The 17,153-nt window shown below is 43.7% G+C and overlaps 1 protein-coding gene across 2 annotated transcripts in view; it reads right to left on the minus strand.

Annotated features, from left to right (window-relative positions):
• The window catches only part of Mgat4a (alpha-1,3-mannosyl-glycoprotein 4-beta-N-acetylglucosaminyltransferase A), a 106,488-nt gene that overhangs the window by 71,087 nt on the left and 18,248 nt on the right, over positions 1-17,153 (minus strand). The window contains exons 1-2 of one of the 2 annotated variants that reach the window (XM_026785650.1): positions 17,097-17,153; positions 12,296-12,617 (exon numbers count right to left, since the gene is read on the minus strand). In XM_026785650.1, coding sequence (XP_026641451.1) covers positions 12,296-12,389 — 94 coding nt within the window. In that variant the 5' untranslated portion in view covers positions 12,390-12,617; positions 17,097-17,153. The remainder of the gene's footprint in view (positions 1-12,295; positions 12,618-17,096) is intronic. The other variant, XM_005359940.3, reaches the window with a different exon arrangement.

The following is a 17,153-nucleotide window of genomic DNA, read 5'->3' on the forward strand; positions in this document are numbered from 1 at the left end:
AGCCTCAAGTGGTGGAAGTCAAAGGATCTAAATTCAAAAGTCATCCCTTGGTTATACAACAAGTCTCAGGCCAGCCTGGGCTACACAAGACCCTGTCTTAAAGAAGAGAAATAGAGTCTGTCAATAGCCTACAATGGTGAAGATCCCCTTACTCAAAAGAAAGTTCTAGGCAGCTCTCTAATGAGAAGAATCTCATTAGAAAAAATGTGTTGGGAAATATTATTTTCAGGTGTGTGACTTTTGTTTATGCTGCATTTGATTAACTGTGAAGCTGTGTTACTGTGTCTGTCTAAAACACCTGATGGTCCTAATAAAGAACTGAATGGCCAATAGTGAGGCAGGAGCAAGGATAGACAGGGCTAGCCGGCAGAGAGAATAAATAGGAGAAAATCTGGGAGGAGAGAGAACAAGGAACAACGAGAGAACAAGGAGAGGAGGACATCAGGGGCCAGCACCCAGCAAGCCATGGAGAAAGAAGTACAGAAAGGTATACAAAAATAGAGAAAGATAAAAGCCCAGAGGCAAAAGGTAGTCAGGTTAATAGTTAAAAAAAAGCTGGCAAGAAACAAGCCAAGCTAAAGCTGGGCATTCATAACCAAGAATAAGCCTTTGTGGTTTATTTGGGAGCTGAGTGGTGGGCCCCCCAAAAGCCAAAAGAACAAAACATCACACAACAGCTAAGTTTGCAGTGTCTGTATACTAGGTCAAGGTAGTTGAGGGAAGAGAAGGAGAAGAAGCCTATATCCAAGGGGATTAAAAACACAAAAGCAACTAAAACTTGTTTACGTGCAGTGTATACCAAGGATGCAGATGACTGGGTAAGAAAAAAAAGGACTGATGTCAGCTTCTGTCTTAGGGCTTTTACTGCTGGGAAGAGACACCACAACCAAGGCAACTCTTGTAAGAAAACATTTCATTGAGGAGTTAGCTTACAGTTTCAGAGGTGCAGTCCATTATCATCATGATGTGGAGCAGGTAGGCATGTAGACAGACGTGATGCTGGAGCTGAAAGTGCTACATGTTGCAGGCAACAGGAAGTCAACTGACTGTGTCACACTGAGGGAAGCTTGAGCAAAAGAGACCTCAAAGCCCACTGACAGTGACACACTTCCTCCAACAAAGCCACACCTCCTAATAGTGCCACTCCCTTTGGGACCATTTTCTTTCAAATCACTACCTCTTCTACAAGTACCTGAGATAATTAACGTATCAAATGGAAAGGTTTGTTTTGAGGTTCCTGGGTCCATGACAACAGGTCTGAGGCATACAAAGTAATGTTGGGAAAACCTCTCATTCACCTCCTAGACAGAAATTCAAGGTGTAAGAAAGAGAAACTGGCCAGGGTCTTACATTCTCCTTTGGAGCATGCCCTCAATGCTTCTCACTAGACTCTAGCTCTTAAAATGTCCACTACCCCTCAACAGTGTCAAGCCTTTAACACTCAGATCTTCAAGAACTTTTAAGCACCAAATATGACAGTATGACCCACCCCAATAGATAATCTTGGTAAGAATTACCCTAGAGGGGTAGTAAATGCATTTCTGCCTCAAAAAAAAAAAAAACACCCTCAGTGACTCCTCAACCCTGTTGGGCAGGGCATGGTGGTCTCATGCCTATTATCCTCCAAACGGTATTAAAAAAAATAGTCATAGTCAAACCTTAGGAAAGTTAAGAAACAGAAGAGGCTGGAGAGATGGCTCAGCAGTTAAGAGTACTTGCTGCTCTTCCAGAAGACCAGGATTCAATTCCCAGCACCTACATGGCAGCTCACAACTGTCTGTGACTCCTGTTTCAGGACGGACAGGAGTCACACATTACATAGAGACCTACATTCAGGCAAAACACCAATGTACATAAAACGAAAAAAAAAAAAAAGGAAAAAAAGGCTGTGTGTGGTGGCTTGAACCTGTAATTCTAGTGCCCAGGAGGCTAAAACACAAGATCAACATAAGCCCAAGGCCAGTGTGGGCTCACACAGAAAGTTCAGGCAGCCTGCAATATAGCTCAGAAGTTAAAAGCTCATCTACTAGTCTTGCAAAGGGCCCAGCTTTGGTTTCTTGCACCCAATGGCAGCTCACAGCCACCTATTAGTCTAGCTGCCATACCCTCTACTGTTTTTTTTTTGGGGGGGGGACTCCTGAATTCATGTGTATATACCCACACAGACACACAAGCATATGCATAATTTAAAAAAGAATGACGCCCATATAACACTGACAGCTTTGAGTAAATTTAAATATAACTAGGATGGTAGAATTTGGTGTATTTATGTTTGTTCTGACTGCGGGACTTTAAGTTCAAAACAATGAGTTGTATCTTTATGTATAAAAAAGAAGACACCTGCATATTCATAGAAAAGTGCCACATTAGCATAGTCCCTTGTCTGTATGTGTATGAGAGACAGACACAGCTCCGAGTTAAAAGACAGAACATTTCACAGGAAGTAAAATGTAGACCACATAAGATAATGACACCTGCTGTCACAAACTCCTCCAAGGACCAGGAGACCTCCCGCTACAAGCTACACTGCCATCACACCAGCTCCCTAGCCCCTGCGATCTGTCTGCCCAGGTAACTTCCCACTCCCAACTATTCTTTGTGTGGTTGTGTAGCCGGGCCTCCGCCACGCTGGACCAGACTTGTTGCCAGTCTTCTGCCATGTGGACACACTGGTTCAGTCCAGCAACTCTGTATGGGAGTAAGCCTTCCCTCTTATCTCTATCTCTATTCAGAATAACTCAGAGGTCATGACTAGTAAGACACCTTTCCAGGTTCATCAGAAGGAGCTGTGTGTACCCACAAGCTAGAGTCCGTATTTTCCTCCTATTTGTCTTCCCATCACCCAGTGTAAGAGCAGACAGACAGCATTCTGCAGACATGGGAAAGGCAGGCAGGAAGGCTAAATACAAACTTCATTAAGAAATGAAACTGGTGTAGTGGCGCACGCCTCTAAACCAAGGCACTCGCAAAGCAGAGGCAGGAGGATCTCTGTGACTTCAAGGCCAGCCTGCTTTACAAAGCGAATGCCAGGACGGCTGGGACTGTAACACAGAGAAACCCTGTCTCAAAAACCAAAGGGGGGGGGGACACAAGACATAGCTCCTTCTGAAAAGAACCATGAGAAAACTCCAGCAATTTCCAAGTAAAATGTCCAAAGACTTGTCACCAGAGGCAGAGAAAGCCTTGTATTGACACAATGCGCCAAGTCATGTGAGAGTCTGGTCAAAACTTTATTTCCTCTGCCTAATCAGGAAAAGTCCTCAGACAAGGGCAAAGAAAGACACAGTCTTCAATTGCCCCAACCTATGCCTAAGCGTCCAGTGTCAGAGTTAATTTTATGGTTTAGAAAACTGCGCTCTGGGTAAAGACACGTGTTAACAAACCTATCTATCACCCTGAGTTCAATTCCCAGAACCCACATGCAGGAAGGAGAACATTGACTGCAGCAAGCTGCCCCTTCACATGTGCACATGCTAAATAAAACGTTAAAAATGTGCCCTCTAAGTTGTTGATAATGGCGGGGGACACTGGGGAAAGAGTATAAAGGAACTCTCTGGACTAGGTTTTATAAATTTATTATAAATATAAAATCATTTTGTGCTTAAAAAAAAAAAGTTGTAGAGCAAGTTGCTTATTGTTTAACTTACTTTCTCTACTGCATTTCCCCTCCCCCACCCCCGCCTTGTAAGCTGAGTGGGAATTCTTGTCTGACATGCTCCTCACCAACTAGTCTCAGATCCTGACAGGGGCCAGCATACAGAAGCCGATCGATAATGCACTACAAATCTCAGGCTTGCCTTTAGTTTTTCCCTTTATCCTGCTCAGCTTTCTTTACTCTATAAAGACCTGCACACATACACACAACACACACACACCTCTGCACATACATAGACAGGCAGACAGACAGACAGACAGACAGACAGACACAGACACACAGGATAAAATTTTGAGGGGCTAGAAAGATGGCTGAGGTTCAAATCACTTGCCACTCTTACAGAAGACGCAAGTTTGGTTCCTAGTGACAATACTGGGCAACTCACATCTGCCTGTAACTCCAGCTCCAGGGGATCTGAATTCTCTTCTGTCCTCCACAGAAACACTTATACACAGACATGTGCACACATACACATAAATTAAGCCCTAAACAAACAAACAAAAAAAAAAACCCTTTGTTTTTGCTTACAAATAAGTGGGATGGCTTTGGTGCTCACAACGTGTACCCTAACATCTGTCTCTAAGAGGCTGAATGCCTTCTCCCGGGCCTGATGGGGGTCTGCAAGAGATAACTGAAGCAGCAGGCAGCTAGGCGATCTCTCAAGGCCAAATAGCCAACACTGCCCTCAGATAGTACTTTTATCAGAGGAACTACAATTTGTTTAGTCCAGAGCTGGATGTATTCTCCAGGGTGCTGCTATAAACAATAAAGCAATCAGCCAGCAGCAGGGATGGGGACCCTAGAGAAACCATGCAGGGCAGGGTGACATGGGCAGAGCTACAGAGGTGCCTCCCAGGGGAGAAACAGGAGATGTGGCCCTACAGGAGGGGGCAAAACCTTAATAAAGGAGGCCTGCCATCAAGTCAGCAGCTCCCTGAAGGTAGGAAAACCAGAACCCAAATCTGCTAAAATACGTTCATCTAAATGTCTAGCAGCCATCAAAAAATAAATAAAAAGAAAAAAACGAGGCATGCAAAGAAACAGGAAAGGCCCACACATCTGAAAAAAGTAACGGGACTGCCTATGAGTGTAACCAGATGATAGGCTGCAGGGTTTGCTCCGACTTAAAGAAATAAAGGGAACTGGAGAGACGGCTCAGCCATTAGGAGCACTGGCTGCTCTTCCAGAGGACCTAGCTTTGATTCCCAGCACCCACATGGCAGCTCGCAACCATCTGTAACTGCTGCTCCAGGTAATCCAACACTCTTTCTGGCCTGCAAGACTTCAGAGAAGCATGTGGTGCACAGACTAGACATGCAGCCAAAACACCCATGCACATAAAAGTGTGACGATCCTGAGAACACCTGTGATCCCAATGCTGAGGAGGCAGGGGCAGTTCTAGTGTGGTTTATCTACATGGGGAGATCCAGGTCAGTCAGAGCTACAAAGTGAGAACTTATCTCAGATTACAGCCGCAAAAACAAAGAACCATGGCAACATTGTGGTAGATATCAAATCCCAATAGAGAGAAATTTAAGACCAAAACGAGAAGTAAAAAGTACAAAAGAAGTTTAAAAAAAAAAAATCACAGGAGCACCTCATGTTGGGCCATTTTATGTGACAACTTGGCAGGGTTAAGCAATGCCCAGCAAGTTGAGAAAACATCACGTCTGGTGTGTTCCTCTGTTTCTAGGAGATCAGCATGTGAACTGGTAGACTGAGCAGAGGTGAGCATCATGACCGATGTGGTCGGACACGTCTCTTTGGGTGGAGAAGTGAACAAATCTGCTTCTTTCTAAGCAAGAATATTCTGCCTCTGGATTCTGATCCTTGTTCTTGGGCCCTTGGACCCGGGCAGGGATGGGAGCTTACATACCTTCAGCTCACCTTACACTTGGGTATTTGGACTCTGACTAAATTATATCACCAGTTGTCTGATCTGATGACTTGAAGGTGTCTCATGGGACTTCCTGTCTTTATCCCAGAAGCCAGTTCTTATAATAAATCTGCCTAGGCTACAGTTTAGACCTTAAATATCCCCAAAAGGTGTACACAGTAAAACCCTGTCCCCTGCATGTGGCACCACTGGGAACTGGTGAGCTCTTTAAGAGGTAGGGTCGAGAGAGGAAGCTCAGTCAATGCCCTTCCTGTCTTTGTTTGTAAGGGGGACTTAGGAGTTCTGTTGGCTGGCTTTGATTTTTTTTTGAGAAAGTCTAGGTGAGTGGGGCAGTCTGGCCTTGAACTTTAAGGATCCTCCTGCTTCTGCTTCTCTAAGGCTGGGACTATCAGTAGGCAGCATCACACTCCTGTTTGTCTTTGCATTCGCCACCATGACGACATACAGTTCCACCACCATGGGCCCGACAGCAACAGGACCAAAATGTCCATGAATCCCAAACTCTGAAACCATGAATTATTGTAAGTTCACTTTCTCAGGCATTTTCTCAGTGACAGAAAAATTTTCTCAGAGACTGACTAGCACAGCTCATATGTAAAATAAAAAAAAATTCACTACAGAGTTTTGGGATGGCAGAATGCACAAATATGTACACCTACTACATATACAGTTTCTATAGAGAAGCCCAAAACAACAGTAGATATGAGCTAGCAGAATAAAGAATTAGCAAAACTGAAGCTAGATCAACACAGGTGGCGTAAACTCTGACATCAGGCAAGCACATGGTGCACATGCATAAAATCAGGCAAACATCCATACACACAAAATAAAAATAAATGAATAAATGAAGTGTGCATACTCTTGCAACAGACTTAAATTCAGGTCCCAGCACCCAGATCGGGCTGCTCACAACCACCCTTAACTCCAGTTCCAGGGGATCTGATGCCCTCCTTCTGGCCTCTGTGGGCACCCACACTTGAGGATACACACCCATACAGACATACACACACAGATTTCTTAATTTAAAATATGTAATATATATACATATAATTTAAAAATGAAAGTCAAATAAAAGTACTCCAAAATAAACAAAAACAGAATCCATTACTAGCCATCCCAACTTATAAGAAACCACAAAGGGCATCCTTCAATCTGACAAAAGTGACCTCAAAAGCTTAACTCAAGCAACCCACAAGGAACACCAGTGATTATCCAACTACAGCAGACACTATAAATCTATTTTTTCTTTTTTATTAACTGATTTTAACGTAAGTATATAAAAATAATAGACATAATGTATTGCCGAGTCTATAAGATTGGGAAATGCATGAATAATTGCCAACAACGGCACAAGAGAGGTAAGTGGTAATAAAACTTCCACAGGCCAAGGAAGTAATGACAGATGGTAAAAATATAATTAACAACAATATATAATGGCAGATGTGAGATCGTAATTACAGCATGATGTTGAGTTTGGAACATTAATAGATGTAAATATGTATAACAATAACACCAGGAAAAAAGCGTAAACGGAAACAGGTATCAAGGAGTGGCATTTAATCTTCATTGTGCGCATGTGGTGCAGGACAGGGAAGAGCACGTATGTGGAGCTCAGAGAACAACTGTGTGGAGCTGGTTCTCTCCTCGCACCTCTATTCTGCTTCCAGGATGGAATTCAGCCCATCAGGCGGTGGCAAGGGACCCACTGAGCCATCTGAGCAGCTATATGGGATTAGAATTAAGATAACTCAGTCTAAAGCTGACTTTGATATGCTAAAACAAAACAAAAAACATTAAAAATACCTCAAAATGGTGAAAACATATTTTTTTCCTTTTTATTGTTTTTATCGAGCTATATATTTTTCTCCACTCCCCCTCACTTCCTTCCTCTCTCCCCTTCTACCCTCTCCCATGGTCCCTATGGCCCCAGTTTTCTCAGGAGATCTTGTCTTTTTCTACTTCCCATGTAGATTAGATCCATGTATGTCCTCTCTTAGGGTCCTCTTTGTTGTCTAGGTTCTCTGGGATTATGAATTGTAGGTTGGTTTTTCTTTCTTCGGTCGAGGGGCAATTTAGGTTGTTTCCAGGTTCTGGCTATGACAAACAATGCTGCTATGAACATAAATTGAGCAATTGTCCTTGTGGCACGATTGAGCATCCTTTGGATATATACCCAAAAGTGGTATTACTGGGTCTTGAGGTAGGTTGCTTCCTAATTTTCTGAGAAATCGCCAAACTGAATTCCAAAGCAGCCTGCACTTGTACCAGCTTGCACTCCCATCAGCAATGCAGGAGTGTTCCCTTTACCCCACATCCTCTCCAGCATAAGCTGTTATCAGTGTTTTTGATCTTGGCCATTCTTACAGGTGTAAGATGGAATCTCAGAATTGAAAATACCATAAATTAATTGTAAATGCTACATCTGAATTTTATTAACAGCCAGGCAGTGGTAACACAGAGCCAGGGCTACACAGAGAAAAAACAATTTGAGAAAAGTAGAGGGAAAAGAAGACATGAAATATGAAAGAAAAAAAACAATAAATCTAACTACATCGCAATAAATATTAGATATGAATGGACCAACAAAAAGATCAAAAAGTGATTGAAATGAATGAAAAAATCTATCACATGCTGTTTTCAGGAAGATTGTAGCTTCAAAGACATACCAGACAATAAAACAATGAAATAACAATGTATAATGGTAGCCAGGCCTTAATCCTAGCACTTGAGAGTCAGTGGCAGGTAGATTTCTGAGTCTGAAGTCAGCCTGGTCTACAGAGCAAGTTCTAGGACAGCCAGGGCTACACAGAGAAACCCTATCTCGAAAAACAAAACAATCAAAAAAGATGTATACAGACTCAGCCACTTTGACAGCTGACGTTCCTTAAATGAGTGAATGGAGTCACCACATGACCCAGAAATCCCAGCAATTCTGCTTTTCAACAGATCCCCAAAAGAAAGAAAAACACAAAAGTTCAAGGGTGCTTACAGCTTTATCACCAAGAAACAGAAGATACAGAAAATCCAACATCCATCAATGGGAAAACACAAATTTGGTGCATCCATATAAAGAGACACCATTAGAGACTGACAAGGTGGCTCAGTGGGTAAAGGGCTTGCTCTGTGATCCTGGGGACCTAAGTTTGGATCCCCAAAGCCCACATAAAAGCCAGGCATGGTAACATTGCCTAAAACATTGGAGGTAAAGAGACTTGCTGGCCAGCCGATCAAGCCAAACAGGTTTAGTTAAGGACCCTGACTCAAAAAGTAAGGTAAAAAGGACTGTTAAGAGTATTGTTGCACATCCAGAAAATCAGAATTACCTTCCTAGCACACATGTAACTCCAGCTTCCAAGGAGCCAGTGTCCTCTCCCAGCCCCAACAGTCACATGCACCATGAGAACATATACACAGACACATAAATAATTTTTAAAAATGTGGAAATTAATAGCTGAAGACACAGACATCAAAATATGCCCTACACATGCACCTATACACATAGGTACACAGACACCATTCGTCTGAAGAAAGAAATGAAGGGTTGATCTAAGTCATATCACAGCTAGACAGTGAACGCATGCTAACAGAAAGACAACAGCCACAAAAGACCACACATTACACAATTCCAGTAATGTAGAAGCTCTGAAGACAGAAAGTAGATCAGTGACAGCCTAGGGCAGGGAAGAGAGGTACTGTGATAGCTAAAGGGTACAGAACTCGAACCCACAGCCTCATGCATATTGGGCAAATCCTCCATCACTCAGCACTCCACCCCAGCAGGGTAACGGATATAAGTGTCGGAGTGTAGACACCCTTTCTCCCCTTAAAAAGTGAATTATCTGTAAATGGATGAACTGTTTAGTATGTAAACTATAACCCAATAAGGCTGTTTTAAATTTTTCCATACACATTCTTGCTGAAGCAAGAATCACTTGAGCAGACAATGTGTTTTAGAGACGTGGCATGTGGCCCTGAGTCAGGCACGTGGACACAGAATCACCCCCATGCAGAGATCCATGATGCTTACTTGGTATTCCTGTTTCTGTACTGTGTTTGACCATGCAGAAAGCTCAATAGCATCCTACTCACACCGGCACGTGACACACTGAATTGTTCTGGTCCCATTCTCCCAAACCCGCCTACAACTTTCCCAGCCTGACCACTCCAGGTACCTGGAATTCTCTCTCATTTCTATGTGGGAATCCAGTATGCCCTGATGAACTGGCTCTCTGCCCTGAATCACAGCTTCCTCACTATGCTTGTTTCATGAGCTAGCTAGCTCTGATTCTCCAAGTAGTGAATGCAGTTCATACCAAACTAGCACCCCCTAAGGAGCTGGACACTGTGTTTTCCAGTGGCACCTTGAGCCAGCCTCAGAACCGTGTGCCGGTCAAAAACAAGGTTCTCCTAATTACAAAGCACACATGCTCTATTTCAGAATTCAGCCCTGCACCTGACATGGTCACTGCCTGGCCTGGCCTCTGCCTCCACTGTTGCGGGGAGCGGACCTAATTGCTACGGACATAAGCCTCAACCACAAGTCAACTACAGAATGAACGCATGGCCTTGACAAGTGTCTCGAGCACTCTGCTTCGATTTCTCCAGCTACAGAAAAGAGGCAGTAATGTTCCTGATTATGAGGATTGAGTGACTAATATACATGGAACAGGACAGGCACCATTATTGCCTCTATCTCCTCTGACAATTCCGTATTTGTTGACATTCAATTTCCTGCCAGTCCTCCTACAGAGCCACGGGGACTCTCCTCATTCTCAAGGCTTGAAACAGAGCACCGGGCACAGGACAAGAATACGGGAGGAAACAATCATACAGGTATATGTAAGGAGAGACAGAAGAAATAAGCTTCCGTAGGTCCAGCAGTGTTAAAGATATTAGAAATCCCTTTCAAAACACAAGATGGAATATGTGGAACCGGGTCTGCCCTGGAAAATCCAGGCTGTCTCACCGTCAGAACTCTCTAGAAAGAATCCAATACTCAACAGTTAAGAGTGGTTACATAAACGATAGCAATCAGCACAGGGGATTTTACACAAGCCAACAGAAGGCCTGGGCTAACCCCTGCGCCTCAACAGCACACCGAGCAGAAAAACAACATGGGGAAGACTGCAGAAAGCAACAGCCAAGAGAGCCGACCGTGCACAACCCTGCACGGGGAAGGCACCGCTACCTTTCCAGCTCCTCTCTCCATGCTAAAGATAATCACATAATCATACATTATAATTGATGGAGCTTTAAGAAAGAAAACTAGTGATGCTGCTAATGCCTAAGAAATGATATCAAAAGCAGAGCGATTCTAAGACAAGACACAGTGGGAAGAGTTGAGTTTCTGTATTACTCAAACTCTGAATAGGTAACTTTCCTGATAAGAAAAAAAAAAAACCCAACAACATTAAGTACTTTTGTTACAGTGAATTTTCTTAACAGAGAGTCATTTGTTTTATTTATGTCAAGAACAATCATCACTTTGACTCAAGAGTCTTTCTAATTAAGTCCTCTCATTAGGTGCAATCAAAAACAGAAACAATGCCAGAGAGCCAGCTCAGGGCATGAGGGTGCCTGCCCTCAAACCTAATGACCTGAGTTCAATACCCGGAACCCAAGGCAGGAGGAGTGAGCCAGCCTCTGAAAGCTGTCTCTGACATCAAATTACACCCAGGTGACACACAAACGAAATAAATAACTAAGAAAATGTATTTTTTTTTATTTTAAGCTGAAACCTAGAAAGTATACCCCAAGAACTTGCCTTTAGCAAATTTTTTACCTATATTTCCCCAGTGCCCCCTAAATTAGAACCCAACTCAGAAAAAAATAGGAAAGAATGTTAGACTCACCCATGGCATAAAGCATGTGCTTCTCATGTCCATCTACTTACTGCATACAAACACATGCACATAACTACAAGTCAAATGTGTTTTAATGTGTATATGCCCAGAAGGCTATGTACCACTAACACGGGTCTATAGATACAAATGTGTAACAGGAAAAAAAATTAGTCATAAAACAATCTTTTCAATTGTCTTCACAGGCCAGAAAGTTCTACAACAGCAGCTTTCAAATATCCCAAGTGATAAAGGCGGGAGGGTTCTAACAATAAATAAGCACTCGCTCCAACACTTATGATCTTCCTACCATCAAAATCTCTTAAATCAATGTCAGAGAGGAAAAAAAAAAAAGCAAAAAACAATTGCCACCCCATGACATAATTCTAAAATACAGATAGCAGTTCTAGAGTCTAAACACAATTATCATCTATGAGACTCTCACTATTCCAATCAGAATGTCTCCTCGTTGCCTTCTTTCGCCAAAGGAGCAATCTGTCAAGGCATGTATTAACTACACTGCACTAAATCAGCATCTTAACTAGTATGCATGTTTCTTGAAGGCCTTGATCATGCCCTTATAAGTGTTTTATACAATACCCAATATATCAACGCATATCAAACATTTGTTATAAGTCGTTTTTAAAAGGCAAAAATGTCTGTTATTCAACTTGGCTTTCCAAAGTGTGGTTCTAAGACACCGAAAACAAACTAACTGGAGTGAGGAAGCCTGCTCTCTCTCTGTCCAATACTGTTTCACTGTTGTGTAGAAAGAAGCCACCAGAAGAAAGAACGCAACGTGAAGGTCTGGGCTACTTCGCTGAAGCGTTTCCACTCGCTCACCAGGTTAGCACAGAGCACTCTGTGCCCCAGGGACCGTCCCGGGGACCTCCTCCTCCTTACCTTTCCCATTTTGCCATGTGGTATACCAGGACAGAGTAAGGAACGAGGTGACAAACGCTAACACCGTGGCCACAGTTCCATTTCGGAGCCTCATCTCATTTCACCATCACACCGGTTCATACGCTCGGGACAACAGCCAGACCAGCCTCTCCTCAGCCACAAGTCAACAGAATCCAGAACGCCTGGTGCTAGTGCAAAAGCAGCAACTGATGGACAAGTCGCATTTCAGATGCGGGGCAGAGGTGTCGGCAACAACGCAGTGGGCAAAGCTCGTCCGGATTGTCTTCGCAGTTTTGAGGGCTTCTTCTTTTTCTTCTTCTTCCTGTCAGGTACAGAAAGGAAAACTTGCTAAATAACACAAAGCGGAGGTTTCTCCATTAATAATAATTAATAATAATAATTCAGCAGAAGCAGCAGACTTTTTCAAGGCCACAGTGGATGTGTGGAGAGCACCCCGTATAAAAACTATTCATTTCTTATAGCACAGTTGTAAGGAAAATTCCAAGAATTCCAAGGAAAAGGGCTTCAAACTTTATTCAGTCCTGGCTGGTTCTGTCCATGAAAATACATATATTTAGATTGAAAGGGAGAAGTTATAGGGCCCAGAGATTCCCGAAGAGACCTCTTTAACAACTGAGCCTCGAGCTTCATCCCCACTGTTATTCTGCTGCACAATAATAAGCAATAATTTAAAAAAATAAGTAAAACAGGAGAAGGTACAACTATAATGATTAGAAAAGTCAAATGACCTAGATTCCCAATCCAGCTGACATTACTTACGTGCCCCCCACCCCAGCCCCACGCACACAGGGTGACTCTTTTCATCCACGAAATAAAGCAACCAGTCCTGACTCCCCCATATCATACAAATCACAAAAAGTCTGCAGTTATCAATGCTATTTATCCTCATCTCTTTTTGGGGGGAGGGGTGGCTTTACCAAGACAGGATTTCTCTGTGTAACAGCTCTGTCTATCCTGGATCTCATTTTGTGGACCAACCGGCCTTGAACTCAGAGATCCATCTGCCTCTGCCTCCTGAGTGCATATCCTCATTGTAGGTTTTAAAGAGAAAGAGGAAATATTTATGCATGCAGAAGAGGTAGCAGTCCAGCCCACACTCTCTCAGCAATGGCCCATCCCAGCACGTTGCTCTCTCTTGGGAAATTGGGAAGATCGTGACTTATCTAACTAAATTTCTGAAGAACTGAAAAGAAATGAGGTTGTTAAACATACTTAAGCATAATGCCCAGCACAAAATAAGTTTTCAACAAGTATCAACTGTATCAAAAAGAAAAACAAGCCAACAAATGCAGCCAGCCACTGTGCTGTCCACTCTACGCATAACCGGCCTCATCCCCTAGGGGCATGTCAGGCCCTCTGAGATGTATGCTGATTTCTAGTGGCATCCATGGAGCAGCACCACAAGATGTTCTTGGTGATACACTAAATGACCCTTGCAGGGGGTAAGTAAATGCACTCCCCAAAACAACACAGGAACCCAAGAGACAAACCTGTTGGTGGAAGGGCATGCATGATTAAAGCAGCCATTTGCAGGCAATTCACAAACTACCACCTCAGCTATTTCTCAGCACAACAAATCACTGGAAATCTCTACTAGCCAAGAAAGACCACAGGGATAATGACAAAGATTGACGGTGATGATAGCCGCTGGAATTCACTGGCTTCTTCCTTCATTCTGGGCCCATTACGTGGCTTAAACCTTCACTAAGTCCTCACGGGGCAAGCAGTGCAAACCCTATTTTCCCACAAAGAAAGAAACCCCATTTTGAATAACTTCTAAGTTCAAGTTCTCTTTTGTTTTTGTTTTTCGAGACAGGGTTTCTCCGTGTAAAGCTCTGGCTGTCCTGGAACTCACGCTGTAGACCAGGTTGGCCTCGAACTCAGAGATCTGCCTGCCTCTGCATCCCGAGTGTTGGGATTAACCACCACGGTCCAGCTAAATTCAAGTTATCTGCCACTCTCTATCCCACAGACTGAGCATTTATACCACAGCAGGTTAGGGAGTCTCCAGGATACTCTACAGCTCAAATGGAACGGGAGAGCTTTCTGAGTGTTGATTCAACAGAAAATGCAGATTTAAAAAAAAAAAGTTTTCTGCTCTATAGGTAGCACAAATCTGTGACAGTATAAATTGCAAAATGCACAGAAAATTTCACAGTCCAAACATGCAACTTTAAACAAGTTTCCCACTTCCTGTAGCCTTTGGCTAATCCCTAACTCCTGAGTCCCCAACAAAGCAAGCCTGTTAGTCTCTCTGGCCAGTAGCTCTAATTTCCACATAACATTCTAGATATACCGCATTCCACTGCATCGCTTCCTGTGAGTGCCGGAGCATGGGGTGTTCCAAAGAGGTTCTCCAAGTTACCCTTGCTAAAGCCAAATGATCCCATGGTTAACCTAACTTTATCACAACTATACCCATGCCAATTGCTTACAATCAAAATCCTCATGGGGAAAAAAAATCCAATAATTTTAAATTCCACAAAGTACCTAATCTATTAACTCAATAAAGCATTCAATACTGCATTCAATAATGACTTCTGATTATAAAAACAGGGCAGTTTCTCAGTAAAGTGTATAACTTGTAATTTTAAGTCTGGTATGACATTATACAAACATGTTTTTCATTTTCTGTACATATATAATGTAGCCATATTTTGCTTCTGAAAGGATTTTGTTCTAGGAAAAAAATCTCGTAATTAGAAAATATTTAGCTGACAAAACTCATGAAACAGAGACATGCAAAATCAAAAATGATAGTTTAAAAGATTTTATTAAGCCAGGTGGTAGTGGCACACACCTTTAATTCCAGCATTCAAGAGGCAGAGATAGGCCACTCTGAGTTTGAGGCCAGGCTGGTCTAGAGAGTGAGTTCCAAGACAGTCAAGGTTACATAGGGAAACCTTGTCTTGAAAAAACCCACCGATCACCCCACCAAAAAAAATACAAATGAAGCCTATATAAATGCATAAAAGCAGGTAGACAAAATGAATTCTAACGCCAAAGTATACTAGATAGACCACCCATAACACCTAAAAAGCACATGGAATATTAAATAAATAATGGACCTAAGAAGTTAGTAAACTCTCGTTGGGAAATGATACTTAGAATGAATTTTACTAATACGTTCTGACATCTCACAAGAAAAAAAAGTGTTCTACTCCACAGGAATGCAGCTATACATTGTAAATCAGGATTCCCAAACTAAGCTTCACTTTCATCATGAGGCACAAGTGAATGAAATCTCCAGGGGGGAGCAAACAGAACGAGCCTGGAGCCCTTAAAACACCCCAGGCAGCTGTGCAGCGGGCTCATTAAGACACAGGTGACCTAAATTTGCATTAGCAGCCACATATGTGAACACCTAAATATCACCGTCACCTTAGCACTGTCCCAATCACTTAACACAGCTTGATCTTTAAACCAAAAGGTAATGGTTACAGTTACTACTTGCCATTCCTTCATCCTCCCAAAGACAAGTGCAACTTTCAACTCCAGACCTCAGAACAAAAAATGTTTTATTCCAAGATTTAACAATCTTTCATCTTAAAAAGAGGGGGGAAAAAAACCAGTAATGTAAGAATTAAGTTTTTAAAGTGTTCTCTGAAATATCCCATATGTTCCATGGATGAGAACACTTTGCTTAACATTTGGCATATTCCTTAATCAGCATCCCACAGACAAAACAGAGGTGCCTGAAAGAATAAATGGCACGATTCATGACACCCCGGATCAATGAACACCATGACGTAAGCCTGCACAACTTTATGAACCACAATTATGAAAAACGCATGCCTTTTCCACTTTCAGGGCATAAATATTTCTTTTATACAGCTTACATAATGTCATCGTCTAGTATATCTCAGGGCTTACAGTTAGGGGTTAAAGGAACCTATGTCACCATAACCTGTTAGTAAAACTATTCTTTAAGCATTTGGAAGAGAAAGGAGCCTGAACCACAAAGCGCGTGTTACTTGATTCTAAATTTAGATTTTTTTTTGATTCAAGTGAACAACTGTGTCATTCTTTATCTTTTATCAAATAATTTGTCGGGCAGCAAAAGCACAACAGCAAAATAGATGGCAGGCACGAAGAAGATAGCATAGTATCTACTGCTATTTCCTAATTCCGACTGTAAGCCATGAACGCGCTCCCGGGATCGCAAGGCTTCGAGAAATAAAAGCGGGCGCGGGAAGCGTACAGCTGCCAACACTTAACGCCATGCTTTCCAGATAGCACCTGGCACACCTGGAGAGCTCCGAGACCCCACCGGGAGGTGCACGGGGTTGGGGGGGAGAGGGGTCCCACTCGCTTGAGATGGAGGAAACCCAGGCCTGGGAAGAGGCAGGGGCTTGCTTCTCTGGTACCTCAGGCACATCTTCGTCCCCCGCCGGCAAGCGGCCCCCGCCCTACATGCCCCACGGCGGCGGCGCCACCAGCCCTCCAGCCCTCCAGTCCTCCAGCCGTGGGGTCCTGCCCGCAACTCTTGTCCCCGCTGCACGCGCACACTCTGCTGCACTTTCCCCCCTCTGAAGTCCCGGAGCTCCGGCGCCGCACGAGGCTCCAGGCCGGCCACCCGGAGGGAGAGTGGAACCGAGGGGCGGCTGCGGCGGCGACGATGCGCTGAGGGCGCCCGGCCCGCGCCCCGTTCGGAGGCCCCGTGTGCGCAACCAGACGCCGGCCTCGGGACGCACTGGCTCCGCTGCCAGCAGGCAGGACCTCCGCGGACCCTGCCGCGTCCTGCCTGTCCGCCCCCAGCCCGGAGCCCCGCGCTCCTCACCTGCCGCGAGCCAGGGCGCTTCTGCCGCGGCTGCCGGCGACGCTGCTGGAGCCGCCT

The sequence above is a fragment of the Microtus ochrogaster genome, linkage group LG2 (genome assembly GCF_000317375.1).
Source record: "Microtus ochrogaster isolate Prairie Vole_2 linkage group LG2, MicOch1.0, whole genome shotgun sequence".
Taxonomy (NCBI): domain Eukaryota; kingdom Metazoa; phylum Chordata; class Mammalia; order Rodentia; family Cricetidae; genus Microtus; species Microtus ochrogaster.